Here is a 13769-nt window from a genome sequence, read left to right on the forward strand (position 1 = left end):
CGAGGCGCTGCCGCCCCGCCCCCGGCCTCACCTGCGCGCACCTGGTCGCAGAACGGTGCGCCGCGCCCTGTGTCCCGCCGCCTCCCGGAGGAAGAAATAGTTCCCGGAACGCGCGACGGCTCTGGGCCACCTCCCAGGCCCGACAGCACAGACGATTCGTCCTTCCCACAAACCCTGCCTGGAGCTGCTGAGGGAGGGGCGTAGCCAGGCCGGCTCTTCCTGAGAGCGCCCAACCCAGAGAGGGTGACCAGCCTACACAGGGCCAGGTTTCGGGACCCAGGAGCCAGGTGGCGTGGGGACGGGGGCATCGCCGCGACGCGCTTCCCCTCGGGGCGGACCCTAAGCCTGGACCCCACCCTCCTCCGAGGCCCTATAGAGGCTGGCAGACGCCCGGGGCCTCGAAGAACAGCAGCCGGAGTTTTTAGCACGACGAGGGAGGGGTTTGGAGCGACCAGAGGCGGGAGCGGAAGGGACGCGGAGGCCAGGCCTGAGGCCCGGGGCGAGAATGGCGCGCTCCACCGCACAGCTCGCAGCGACTAGGGTTCAAGCCACACGACATGGCGCCTCTCCGCCGCCCTTCAACCCCGACCGGCCGCATTCAGAGAAAGACCGATGGAACGCTGCCTCCCTCCTCCGACTATCTTTCAGAAAGCCGAGCTGACCAGAGGTCCGTGACTTCTCATCCCTTCTGGCGCAGGCCCGGGAAAAGGTGCAGAGTCAAGATCCTGCACTCCACCGGGCTTCTCTTAGCTTCCGCACCAGAGAAAGCAGCACTTTGTGGGTGGGCAAAGCAGGGGCGAAAGCCTGGGGGCCAGTTCCAAGGACAACAGGTTGGGGGAGGTGGTCTGCGCCCCAGTACTGGGACTCGTTTAGTATATTCAGCCACAGCAGAAAAGGGATCTATTTTTTAATGGCTTTGGCTTTATCGCATGAAGCAGGAACCCTCTCTTTTAAAGGCACAGAGTCCTCCCTTCTGCCCCACCTCACTGGGTCTCTAAAAGCTAGCGCTGAGTTCTGAGGGGATCACTGCAAGGCAGCAATCTCAGGCCTGCGGCTTGGAAGCATTGCAGCAGCCAAGTAGAGGGGACTCAGCTTCACTCTTCTGCAAGCATCAGACATCCAGGGCCAAGGCCCAGACTATTGCAGCTACAAGGTGTAGGAGGCAGCTGAGATGGTCCCTGAGAGTAGACAGTCCAGGTTCCCCAGCACCCCCAGCAGGCCGCAGACCCTGCCATAGCTGCATGGTCAGTGTTCCAGATCTCTGGGCAGTGTGAAGTCCCTGAAGCTGTAGAACGAGATGTCTCCGTGATCCACCAGGGCAAAGATCAGAGGAACATCCCCACTCTGGTAGGACAACCGTTTGAGGGAGCGGAGGTCTGGGACCGGCTCATCAAATCTGCAGAGATATAACTTAGACTGTGAGACCTGGACATAGCCCACCCACAGGCTTTGACTGCAGCCCTCTGTGGCTCCCAGGGAAGGAAGCCTAAGACAGGAGTTGGGGGTGTAAGAAGTCTGGCCTCTGGGCTCTCCTGTCTGCAATCTGCACAGCTCTGGTAAGTTCAAGAGAGACCAGAGCCCTGGCTGGGTAAGGGGTTGGGAAGAGCGAGGTTCTCACCTGAGCCTGGGACAGGAGAGACTACCCGAAAATGCCATGAATGAGGGCTGAGGACTGGGAAGCTGGGGGTTCGTTCCCATAGCACTAACTGGCTGTGTGGCCTCGTGTGGGTCACATCATCTCTCTGGACCTCTGGCTCCTCTCAGGGATTGCTCAGCGGTGTGGAGAGGAGGGCCACTCGGTTTACATGAGAACTGGCAGCAGCCTGGGGGCAGCACTTGCTGGTCTCATACCCACTAATGCACATCCGGGCATATGGCTTCCCAGGGTTATTCTTTCGGAATGTGGCCACAGCATCGGCCTGGTAAACATCAAAGCTGATTTCCAAGTCCCCAGACTTCTCCAGCAGCCTGAGGACAGAGTGAGAAACCTTAGGAAACCTTTGGGACTCTCCTCTTTTCTTTCCATGCCACCCTTTCCCTTCTCCAGTTCCAGGAAGCAGCCTGTCCAGGGTAACTGAGGTCCTGCTGTGAGGTGCCACTTGAGGGGTAAGGGGAAGCTCAGCTGCCTAACCCGGGGATAAATCCACCTCTTACACCTCCCTGTCCCCTAGACACACATGAATATTAGCCAGGATAGGGGTCCCTGGAATAATCCCCCAGCTCATACCCAACTTCAGGAGTCAGATTCCAGCTGCCAGCTCCTGCTGGCAGCCAAAGTACTGTGGAGATGGGCACTACCTGGAAACTCACCGGGCGCTTCCATCAGCAAGGTGTGTCGTCTGCAGCACAGAGATATGCTGAAGGACTGTGGCTATAAGGACAGTGGAGATGAGGTGCTGGGGAGGGGAGTCAGTCATCTAGACTCCCTTGACATTTCTCAATCTGCCATCTAGTTTAGAGTTCCCAGATTTAGCAGATTTTTTAGTATAGGTATGTCCCATGTTGTTTATCTGAAATAAAACTGACCTGGCAACCCTGATCTAGTTAACTTACAATCCACCTTATTCCCATTAAGGGTTGTAAGCAGTTTTGAATCCATTAATACCGTTCTTGCCTTGTTAGTTCTGTGTCCTTAACATGCAGGGTATACAGTAAGCCTTTTATCTGGCCAACGTATCATCTCCTTGGTCCCTCTAACAGGGACCACAGCAAGGTGGTGGCAGAGCCACCCACAGGCATCTTGTGTGTGATGTTAAGGACATGCTCATTGTCCTCATTCTCTCCTCGGGCACTGACTCGCCCCCTCTAAACTTTCCCGCATGGGTCCTTTTGCTGCTTCCTGGGAGAAGAGACTGTCCTTGTGGGTTCCGCTCCACGGGACAGCTCTTCTCACCATCTTTCTTAAGCTTTGATGTCATGGTTAAGCTGTGCCCCTTTCAAAGTCTTGAGTCCTTAGCCTGTGGGGCTATGGCAGGGTGAGGGGGTACCTGGGGAGTCTGCATGGCCAGGACTCAGCAACGGAGTGACAGGCTGGTCCCACAGGTGCGGGGGGCGGGTCTGGGTCTTCTGCAGGCGCCGCCTCTGCAGCAGCTGCTTGTATTCCTGCCAGCTGGAGCAGCGCTGCACCTCAGGATCCACGTTTACATCCTCCTGGAAGTGCTGGGCCTCTGCCTGCTGCTCCTGCTCCCGTCTGGAGAGCTTTTCCTTCCGTTGGTTCAATTTCTGGCACCAGGACTCAGCATCTGTCTCCCGTCCAGGGACGTTGGCCGGGAGCAGCTCTGGGGCTGGGGCAAGCAGGAGGGTGTGGCGGCTATCTGAAGCCATATTGGGGAAGGAGATCTGCTCAAAGTTCCAGCGTGGCTTATGAGCCCCCTTAACCCCATTCTCTACTTTGCCATTCTCCTGGCTGCATCCCACCCCATCCCTGGCCAGGCCAGGCCAGGGCTCCAAGGACCCCAGAAGCTGAAAGGGGCCCGCTGGGCCCTTTACGGGGCTTGACTCCTGGGGTTTCTCCTCTGCACATCGCTTGTTCTGGTCGCAGGGAGGTGGGATGGAGGTTGCCAGGCTCTTGGGTGTCCCATCCACCCCCTGCAGGGGGTTCTCCAGGGCCCTGGGCTTCTTATTAATGGACCTGAGGGACGGGGAGGAAATGCAGCACATCTGCTCTGAATCGCTGAGGTGCGCCCGTCCTACGCATGCTCTACTGCCCCACCGAGCCTGAACGGGAGCCGCCCAGCTCATAAGCCCATGTATTCTCCAAGGTCTCAGACACCAGCACCCCCGCAGCAGGTCTGCCCTCCAGAACTCCCTGGGCATGGCCGTGTCAGGGGCACTACCGAGAGTGGGAGCTCCTCTTCTTCCTCTTGCCATTCTGATCCCCCAAGCACTGGGCACTGCTGTTCAAGTTCAGCTGCCTCTCATAAGGGGATAGGACGGAGCTGTGGGGTGAGAATGGGGCGAGCAACAGATCCATGTTCTCAGCATGGTGCTCCTGGGGGAGTTTGTTAGGGACTGGCCCAGTGCACAAGTCAGTGGGCCAGGGTCAGAGCCACACCCAAGGGCTAAGGCCCCAGGCAGACCTGCCTGCAGGCTACATCGGGGTGGCCCCTGCATCTCTGCCCAGGCCTCTGGGTCTCACCAGCAGCACCTTTGAACAGAAGCTCCCTGGAACCAGGGCTCCTGCAGAGCCAGCAATAATTAATCACTGGTGAGTAAAATCAAAGACTAGAAAACAAAAATAAAAATACCACTAACATTTTTGTTTCTTATAAACACATATTCGTTTTTTTCTAACAAAAATGACATACTGCTTTGTAATCTTTTTGTTTCAGTCAATAATATATTATGGGCATGGCTCTGCTGCATTCTTCCCTGTCATGATTTTTTCTATGGCTCTAAGGCTGCACCGTCCAATACAGTAGCCTACACATAAGAAACTGCTGAAGTTAAATTTAAATCCATTAAAATTAAATAAAATATTCAGTTGCACAAGCCACATATATTGGACAGTATGAACACAACACTTTATCACCACAGAAAGTCCTTTGGATAGTGCTACTCTAAGGGATAAACTAATTTGTGTGACAATGCCCTCTCTGTTGGACTCATAGGAGCTTCCAAGCTCACTGATTTTGCAAAGTGATGATGTTTTGAGTAAGCTCTCCACCAGATGCAAGTTGTGGGGGGCAGTGATTTTGCTCTCTGCCATTCCTTAGCAACGAGCACAGGGCCTGGCACCCAGTAAGTGGTCAACAAATACTGCTGAATGAATGAATGAATGAATGAGTGAACATCTCACAAGTTAACTTACACATATATCTGACTATTCCCTTAGGTTATATTCCACTTTCAGAAGTTAAAGCTCTGTTCTAGAGCTTTCGTGATATACTGGGAAACCACAAAGACTATACTAGTTTCCACTCCAAGCCTGAAGGTCTCTATGGCTCCTAACAATGCTGAATCACTAAAGTGATGAACTTCAGAGGCCCCAGAAGGAAAGGACACAGCAAAAGGAATGTGAAACCTTACTCAACTATTAATTCCTCACTTGCTCATTCATGCCTGCACTCAACAAATCTGCCTGCACATCTATTAAGTGCCAGGCCCTGTACTGACACTGCATCTTCATGCTCACAGTGAGCTGTAAGTGCTCAGCTGTTATCTGTGGGGTGAACAGGCTGAAGACAGGGCTCAATCTGATAACCCAGGATAAGTCGAAATGACCCAGATTGTCCAAATATGCCTCTCAATAGATCGTTTCCAGCAGAGGCCCCCAGAGAGTGCAGTTCCAGCCAAGGACTCCCAAGTAAGCAGAAGCCACTTTCTGCTTTGGGGCTCATCACCTAGGGCCCAGGACTAGAACAAACTGGAGGGAAATGGAATAAAGATTTACCTCGGTTGGAATCGTCGAACCACATAGCCCAGTCTCTTCAGGTGGCTGAAGACCTCAAAAGAAAAAAAAGTAAAGGTCATACATCCACTTGTGAAAACACCAAATAGTTTTATTATATAAATACCCTCTCCAAACTAAGTTCTCAGTGTGAATCCTCATCCCTTGCTTACCTTACTCTGAGTACAAATGACCTACAGCAGTTTTCTTGATTTAAATGCAAATTCCAAAAAGCTGATAGCCAATGGGCCAGAAAAAGAACTACACTTATGATACCAACGCTTGTGAGGAAGAAGTTCCTGACTACAATGTGGACAAGATGGCAGAAGGTGGTGGACATCCCACCCACTCCCCACCCCTCAGTCTGTTTCTGGTCTCTTATCCTCCCATCGACCTCGTCGTGTTAGAGTGCCCCAAGTCCCAGATGCAGCCCTCCACTCTGGCCACACGCCCATACAGCTCCCTGGTTTTAAATCTCATCCCTATGCTCGTGACGTCCACGTTTATGTCTCTAGCCTGTGCCTCTCCTCCATTTCACCCTCTTCCTAGCATTTAGCTCTGTGACGTCAACTGTTCTTTTGCTCGCTGATTTATTATCCATTGCCACCACTAGGATGTAACTGCCATGACTGCAGAGTCCTTGCCTGTTTAGGAGCCCCAGCACATGGCTCTGTACCTAGCACCTCATAGGTTCTTGTAAATACTCATTGACTCTGGACGGGTGGCAGATACCTGGTATTGCAGGAAAGTCACAGTGTCCTCAGTCAGCAACAGCTGGTAGGCCTCCTGGATGGACAGTGGCAGGTCTTGGTGGAAGAGCTGGATGGACCCCTAGAAGTAGGGCCAACAGCTCAATCTGTAAAGCCGGGGCAGTTGTGGCACAGTAAATGGGGCAACTTCCAGGCTCTAATATCTGTGGCAACCCAACTCCCGCTACTCTCCCTATAAGCATCACAGCAAGAGAGAGGAGTCAACCAGGAAGGGGGAGCATCCCCGACACTTGTATGGACTGCTCCCTACACAGCATTCTTTTCTTCTGCTTTAGAAGTCAGGTTACAAGATGCCTGAATACTCAGTTGTGTATACTTTCCTCTCCAAAAAAAAAAAAATACCCGCATCTTCTTCGCTTTCCTCGGTCCCAACCCCCTCCCCACTCTCCTGGGCCCCCACTCACACACTCCAGCAGATACAAGGCCTCCTCGGGGTGAAGCCGCTGCCGGCCCTGCTCTGAGAAGCCCATGGTCTGCCAGAATTTACCCTGCGTGGGACCCAGACCAAAGTCATAAAGAAGTCAGGAACGGCAAAGAAGGCGGGTCCCCTGTCCCTGAGCCCCGCTGCTCACCGCAGGAGACTTCAACTCCACGAACCCTTCTTCCGGTCTCCATTCAGCGGCCACCAAACTGCCCCTGGCGAGGAAAGGGGACGGGTCCGTCTCAGTCTACCCGACAAGTCTCCCGGGTCCGTCCGCCCCGCCAGTCCCGGCCTCGCCCCCGTCCCGTCCCGCTCGGCTCACAGACGCTCCACGCGCTCCTCCGCCAGCAGCTGCCAGAGCTCCTCACGGCACAGGCGCAGCCGCTCGGCTTGGGCCGCCGAGCCGTCAGGGAGAAAGTCCTTGGGGCCATGCGAGCGCTGGGGCAGCTTCTGGGACCGCGAGCGGGCGGCGAGGAGTTCACGGGCACTGGGGAAGGAGGAGACGCGGGGTCAGAGTCACGCAGTAGGTAGGGGCCGCCTGACCCAGTCCCGGACCCCCCATCCTCTTCCCCGCGCCCACCCCATGGTCCCTGTGACTGCCCGGGACCGAACTGCGCCGCACCTGAGCACGCGCCCGGCAGGAACCTCCACGGAAACGGGTTCTGATTCGGGGTCCATCGGGCCGCAGCCTGCGCCTGCGCGCGCACCGCCCGTGCCCCGCCCACCGCCGGACTTCCGTGCGGCCCTAGCGCCTGCCGATCCGACCTCCGCTCTTCTCGTCTCCGGATCAACCCACCGGCTCTCCGCCTTCCTGCCTGTCCTGGGTCCTAACGCCTGAAAACAAACTTGTGCCTCAATTCCCGGGACCGAAAGCTTGCAGGTCTCTGGATTTATAGGAACTTCTCTCTACTGTACCTAGCCTTCCTCTAGGCTCCTCTCTAGTAAAACTTGAGGAAATTGGTGTCTGAAAGTATAATATGAATAATCAATGCGTGACTCTCCTCTCCGCAGTCCTGGGATGGTTTAGTTCCCACCATCACGATGGACAAGGAGGGAAGAAGAGAGGGTTTAGAGAAGGGAGAGTGGTGGGTTCCCGAATTCCAGCTTTGCAAACTGAAGGCCCCCGGAGGCTGTCAGGTGAGGTCTGGGGAGGTTCGGAGTTCCTTCAGGGTCTTCCGTTGGGTCCCTTCCGAGGGACTCGAAAGCCGAGTTTCGAAGGCCAGTGGGTGGGAGGGGGAGGCGCTGTCCGGCCCACGATGGTGCTGAAGCGCCACCCCAGCCAGTCATTAGCACCTCGAGGCTGGGGTCCTCGCCGCCGCCACCGTGGGCCGCTCTGACACTGTCCGCTAGGTGGCACCATTGCTCCGAGCAGCCTGTGGTCGGCGACTCTGGACGCGGGCGGAGGTCGCTGTGAGAGTCCCGGGAGGGGCAAGGGGCAAATAGGAGGGGGGCTTCCCAAGTGGGGTTCCCAGGTATCAGTTCCCAGACCCCTTCACATCACGTCTTCTCTTCCACCCACTCACAAACCTTTCGGTCTAAACTCTAGAGCCCCAGGTAGCCCCGGCTCCACAGAAACTTAGGGTCACGCGCTCTCGCCCCCACACCCTCCGCTTCACCTGGGCGCATGCGCTGATCAGCCAGTTTCTACAGTCCGCCCGGGAGCTTTGGGGGTGGGACCTGGCGCTGATGGGGGCGGGGCCTCAGGCTCTGACTGACAGCCCGACTGCGCGGCCGGGACGGTCCCTCTGCTCTCGATCCGGCGGGAGGGAGGGGGGAGGGGCGGGATTTCCTGCGGGAGGCGCCGAGCCGGCCTTGGAAAAGGAGGAGGAGGAGGAGAAAGGGGGTAAGGGGGTAGTGGGAGCCACCGTCCAGAGTGCCAAGGACCGCGCAGAGCCAGCCGGACCCCCTGGTGGGGAGGCTGGAAGAGGTGAGACTGCGGGGCCGCAGCTGGGGGTCAGCACCCTTGCGAACGGGCACAAACTAACTTTTTCTGCGGGATCGGCGGTCGCCTCCGTCTCTTGGCTCCTTCCGTCCTCCTTCGCGCCCCCTAATTCCGTTCTCCCGCATCATTCCCTCCGGCGCTTGGCTCTCTCAGTCCCTCCTGCCGCTTTGTTCCCCAGGTCGGCCTGGGCTGGGCTGGGCTGGGGTGTTATGCGGCGCTGGGCGGGCATTCCGGGGGGCGGGGGAGCTAGCCCGACCCCAGGCACTGCCAGGGGCGCCCTCCCCCAATGTTGGCCGATGGCCGTGAGAGGGAGTGCCATCTGGGTTGGGCTTGGGACGTTTGGGGAGTGAGGGGTCCCCAGCCAGAGCCCTAGGCCTGCCTGGGTCTCATGCCACAGGACTCGGGCAATAAATTAGTGGCCACTGAGGAACTGACGTAAGTTTTTCTGCAGCGAGGTCGGGGCTCTGGGCCTCAGGTTCAGGCTTGGGGGGCCAGGCAGCCCCATTTGCCAGAAGTGCCCCAGCTCTTGTCTGTTCTCTGCCCAGCTGCTTCCCCATCCTGCACAGGGGTGAGGATGGGTCAGCAACAGGTGCTGTAAAGCCTCTCTGACCAGCAGGCAGACCCCCGCTAGAAGTTGGGGGGATGTAAGCTTCCCACACCACTCTCTGAATTCGCAAAGAGCCCTGGGACTAGGGCATCCAGCTATTATAGTAAGGCTTAGATAGGGAGAAGCGTGGCGGGCAGGCGCCTTCTACCGGGAGTACGACTGCCTGTCTGCCTGACCCTTCCAGACCCCACCTCCTGGCCGCCAGTTGTCCGTGGGTGTCAGTGCCTTGGGCTGTAGAGAACAGGCTGTTGGATCTGCCTGCCTCAGGTTGAGGTGCTGCCAGGTGCCCTGGGGCCTCAGTGACTCAGCCTCCACTCCTAGAATGTCACCCTCCCTAATAATCCCCTCTTGCATGGCGGCTCCCTCTCCTCTTTGAGTGGTTCAGCCCCTTCCTTGATTAAGAAGAGTGATTTGGGGGCTCCCTGGAGGCCCTATCTTGCTTTTCTTCTGAGCCCTGCTTCTGGGACCCTCACAGGCTCTGGTCCAGCTCTCAGCAGAGGCACTGCACATTTCCAGACCCCTAAGACCTGTCCACTGCTGCTGCTTGAGGCCCAAGGGAATGCTGGCTGCTCTCTGGGTGGACATCGGTGCTCCTGAGCCACGCTGGAAAGATTGGCGTGCCCAGTTCGAGCTCATCCGGGGCTGTCGGAAGCTGCAAGCTGATATCTGTCCAGATTTTTGAGCAGCCTCCACCCCCTCAGAGATCTGCTTTCCTGCTTGTGGCGGCAGCTCACGAAGCACCTTGAGGGAGTACCTGTTAGTGCCTGACAAGACGCTCACTGCCGGGGACGCCAGACACGCTTCCCCAGGACGCCTGGCCCTCCAACGGCCAAGGCATGGCGCCCTGACACCTTGGCTTAGACCAGTTTTCCTGCCTCTCCTGGGCTTCTGAGCCCAGAGCTCAGCCCAGGGACCAGGATGGGTCGTGAACAGGACCTGATCCTTGCTGTCAAGAATGGAGATGTGACTGGTGTGCAGAAACTGGTAGCTAAAGTCAAGGCTGCAAAGACAAGTGAGTACTTGGTGGGATGAACGTCCAACTGAGCCCTTTCTCTGAGTGCTGAAGTCACAGAGAGAGGCCTGGGGTGGGGGTCACTGTGATCTGGGGACTTGGGGCGGGAGAACTGTCTTCTCGTGTACAGGGAGCGCCTCTGTGTGGGAGAGCCAGAGGGGAAGTTGAGTCCTCCTTGCTGTGTGTCTTGGGCAAATCACTTAATTTCTCTGAGCTTCAGTTTCCTCACCTGTCAAGTAAAAGGGTTGAGATGCACGCATGCGAATGCTTTTGAGTGCCTGTGTGTGCCAGGCTGAGTTCTAAGCACAAGGCCATGGCAGGAAATGAAACAAACAAATTCCTCCTCTCATGGGCTCGTCTTCTGGCAGGTGGTTTTTCAGATGTGTTCTCTGGAACCGTGAGGTTTCTGGCAGTGGGTTGGGAAAGACCGACAGATAGAACTCCGGCCCCCACCTGCCCCATTTCAACCAGATGCTGTCTGCACTTATGTGTCAGCTTAGCAGGGTTGTCTATAACGTAGTTTTAAGAACAGTCCTGTTGCTTCAAACAAGGTCCAGGGCTATCTAATCACTTGCTAAAGCCCCTTTCCCCTGACTTATCTGCCTGTGTCCCCTGGTGGGGTGTGACCGAAGCTAATTTTCTGAAGGTTTTTCCACAGCCTGGGGTCTCTAGTCCTGACAAGGTTGTGGGGGCACCTTGTCTGGGGGGCCACATCTGAGCCCCATCTCTTGGGAACCTCTGCAGTGAGACCCCAAGGAGAGTAGACTTCTGGGCTTCAGGGCAAGCTCTCTGGGCCATCCCAGGGGGATACTGGACTTGTCCCCTTGAGTTCCTGTACCATCGGGGCAGGAGGTGGCTGCTGCTGCCACTACACTGGGGATGGGGGAGGGAGAGTCCCCTCATAGTGCTGGGGCTCTGGCCCCAAGATACACCTTGGCCCTGTGCACAGGGAAGGAGTCCCCCAGGCTACTTGAAGACATCTAATCATCCCCACCCACACCTGTGAGTGTAGGTGCCAGAAGGAAAGATTTGAAGGGCCCAGGAGCCAGAGGCTCCCACTTGCACACCAGGGTGTAGGGAGGCGCTACTGTGGGGGTGTCGCTGTGCCCTGGGGAGGTGGATATAGGGTGAGCACGGCGGGGGAAGGTGCTAAGGAGGTCCCTGGCCCTGGGGGCCCAAGAGTCAGAGCCCCACCTCCTCCCTTCGCCTCTGTGTTGTTTTTGGCGACCTGCCCAATGGGGCCTTGGTTGAGCTGCTGCTGGCCTCACACCACACGCTGGGGCCTCAAAGTGAGGTCCTTAGGAGGGCGAGCGGGTAGGGTCTGGAGGCTGGTGGCGGGAACCTCATAGCTGGGCTCCTGGCTCCAGGAAGGTTTCCAGTGCTCGGAGAAATGTCTGTAGGGGAAAGCAGTCTCTTTCTGCAGCCCCCAAAGGGCCTTGCACAGAGTGTAGGCATAGGCAGTGAGTGACAGGGTCCTGGGATTCCATGGCGCCTCCCTTCCCAGTCCTCCGAGAAGCTGGGAAAGCTGGTGACAAGGAAATCACAAAGTAACATTTGCGGAACCTGTAGTTCCTAAAATATTGTGATCCCCTCAGTCCCCTATTTTTAGATCCACTTTACAGATAAGGAGACTGACACTCAGAGAGGGTTAGTGAATTGCCCAAGGTCACACAGCCATTGTGGGGCAGATCAGAGACAAGCCTGTGCCCTCTCGCCTGTGCTCCCACACTTGGCTGCTCATCAGAATTACCGAGGACTGTTCTGGAAGTGCAGACTCCCTGGTCTCCTCTCAGAATTAGAATCATCACAGAGAGCCTGGGACTCTGCGAATTAGATAGGTCTCCGAGTGACTCGAAAGCAGTTCTCAGAAGTGAGGCTGGGAACTCCTGCTCCACACTACAGAGGCAAGGGAAAGTGTCGTAAGAGAGGTGTCAGGGCTCCCCTCCGTTGTCTGGAGCGGGGCCAGAGCTTTCTGGCTGCCCAAAGAGAGGCGCTCCCTCCGCTTCTGCATTGGATGTCTGGTCCCTGGGGGCTGGCGTTCCCCGCCGACCCAGGTCCCGACATCTTCAGGGAGCAGGTGGCTGGGAGGAGAGGGCTACTGTGGCCCTGGCCTTGCCCTGGGCCCTCCTTTCTCTTTCCCCACTCCTTTTTTCTGAGCTGTCTCCTTCTCTGGCCAGAGGAAATGGAGTGGGCTGGGGGTGGCCCGCTGAGCTCACATCCTCTGCCTGAGCCTAAATCAGGAGCGACCCTTCCACCCCCCAGAGCCAGGCTGGGAGAGAAGCTTGTGCTGCAGGGGAAGTGCCTGGAGCCACTGCCAGAACTGGGACCCTCCGCCCTCCCACCAAGGTCCCCAGCCCAGTCACTGTGAGCCTCTCCCCTACCACCTTTCCGGCCATTGTTCTGGAAAGAACAGAGCCACCCAGCCTGGCCCTGCCCCCGTTCCTGTCCCTCCTGTCACATTGTCCTGCCACTCCCCAGAGAGGCTGCACCTCCCCACCAAGCTGCCCCATCCTAGACTGTCCAGGCTGGCGGCAGGTGGAGGGACTTTCTGTGTCTCTTCGCTGCCACTCTCGTCATCGTCACTGAGGCTCAGAGAGGTACCCCGGGCGGGCCCATGTCACACAGCCGATAAGGAGAAGAATTCGAACCAGGAACTTCCTGCTTCCAGAGCTCCTGTTCTTTCCACTGCTTTGAATGGTTCTGTGTGACAAGGACTTTCCAAGGGGGCCAGAGGAAGACTGAGAGGCCTGTGTTTCTTCCCAGTGGCCCCCACCTCCTCACCTCTTAGTCACTTCTTGGCTCTGTATTTACCTTTTCGGCAGTAGCATGATTCGACTCAGCCCTGAATGTGGCCGTCCCCTCCCTCCTCATCCCACACTCGTCACTTCAGGGTTGGTCCCTCCCTGTTGGAATGAGGCCCTGGCTTGCTGGGGTATTCAGGGGCCCACCAGGGCCTGGGGGCAGGCCTGGACCAGCGTGCTTGGCACCCTGCCTGCCCGGGTTGAGCCAGGCCTCCTCCTTCCCAGCAGGGGTGGGTTCCTGTGACAGGCCTTCCCCTTCTCCTCCTCAACATTCATCAAGGACACCCCCGCCCTGCCCTGGCTCACGCGTGAAACACACCTGCATGAATCTCGTCCATGGCCCTGGCTCCCCTCGCCACCACCCAGCAGAGAGCCCCCTGCCTGGGGCAGTGTCTCTGTGGGCACAGAGACAGGGGCCATTGCGGGGCCTGTGCCAGCTTGTGCTGGAGGACAGCTTGATAATAATGGCTAACGTGTAAGGAGTGTTAAGTGGTGACGGCTCTCATCTTTTGCATCCTGACAAGGGTACTCAACCCTTCTGAGCGGGTTCTGTGATCGGCCCATTTTATGGATGAGGACCCTGTGCCTAGGAGATTAAGTGACTTGTCCAAGATCACACAGCTAGTACGTGGCAGAGCTGGAGAATGGCGTAGGTCTGTCTGACGCCACCTTCCCCACCATGCTCCGCTTAGGGATATCATAGGGCTGGGTACTGTGGCCCTAGAGTTCAGCCCTGGCATCTTCCGCTCAAGCACCTAGTGCCCCTCTCCTTCCTCTCCCAGCCCCCTCGGCCCAGTGGGACAATGAGACTCATTCCTTGGCCCATT

At 57.0% G+C, this 13769-nt stretch overlaps 2 protein-coding genes across 3 annotated transcripts in view; one reads left to right on the plus strand and one right to left on the minus strand.

The window, feature by feature from the left end:
• Positions 1–890: 890 nt before the first annotated feature.
• Positions 891–7382, minus strand: TSEN54 (tRNA splicing endonuclease subunit 54). 2 transcript variants are annotated; one of them, XM_006912222.3, is made up of 11 exons: positions 7203–7312; positions 6903–7067; positions 6732–6795; positions 6564–6647; positions 6122–6220; positions 5393–5445; positions 3837–3938; positions 2988–3631; positions 2311–2371; positions 1852–1968; positions 891–1396 (listed from the first exon to the last, which is right to left on the minus strand). In XM_006912222.3, exons 1-11 carry the CDS (start codon positions 7256–7258, stop codon positions 1246–1248), a joined length of 1596 nt encoding a protein of 531 aa, XP_006912284.1. In that variant the 5' UTR covers positions 7259–7312; the 3' UTR covers positions 891–1245. The 2 variants fall into 2 exon arrangements, with proteins under 2 accessions (XP_006912284.1, XP_015445177.1); XM_015589691.2 differs by lacking the exon at positions 891–1396 and having other exon boundaries at positions 2299–2371; positions 7203–7382.
• Positions 7383–8357: 975 nt separating this feature from the next.
• Positions 8358–13769, plus strand: part of CASKIN2 (CASK interacting protein 2) — a 13589-nt gene continuing 8177 nt past the window's right edge. The window contains exons 1-2 of the mRNA XM_006912223.3: positions 8358–8507; positions 9605–10141. Coding sequence (XP_006912285.1) covers positions 10048–10141 — 94 coding nt within the window. The 5' untranslated portion in view covers positions 8358–8507; positions 9605–10047. The remainder of the gene's footprint in view (positions 8508–9604; positions 10142–13769) is intronic.

Source organism: Pteropus alecto, unplaced genomic scaffold (genome assembly GCF_000325575.1).
Source record: "Pteropus alecto unplaced genomic scaffold, ASM32557v1 scaffold134, whole genome shotgun sequence".
NCBI classification, from domain to species: Eukaryota; Metazoa; Chordata; class Mammalia; order Chiroptera; family Pteropodidae; genus Pteropus; species Pteropus alecto.

Excerpts from the sequence above, each read along its gene's own strand:
- TSEN54 (XM_006912222.3), bottom strand. The coding sequence starts at position 7,258 with ATGGACCCCGAATCAGAACCCGTTTCCGTGGAGGTTCCTGCCGGGCGC. Across the intron at positions 6,648-6,731 it reads TGGAGTTGAAGTCTCCTGCG|GGTAAATTCTGGCAGACCAT; the intron begins GTGAGCAGCGGG and ends GGTCCCACGCAG. Across the intron at positions 1,397-1,851 it reads GCCCGGATGTGCATTAGTGG|ATTTGATGAGCCGGTCCCAG; the intron begins GTATGAGACCAG and ends ATATCTCTGCAG.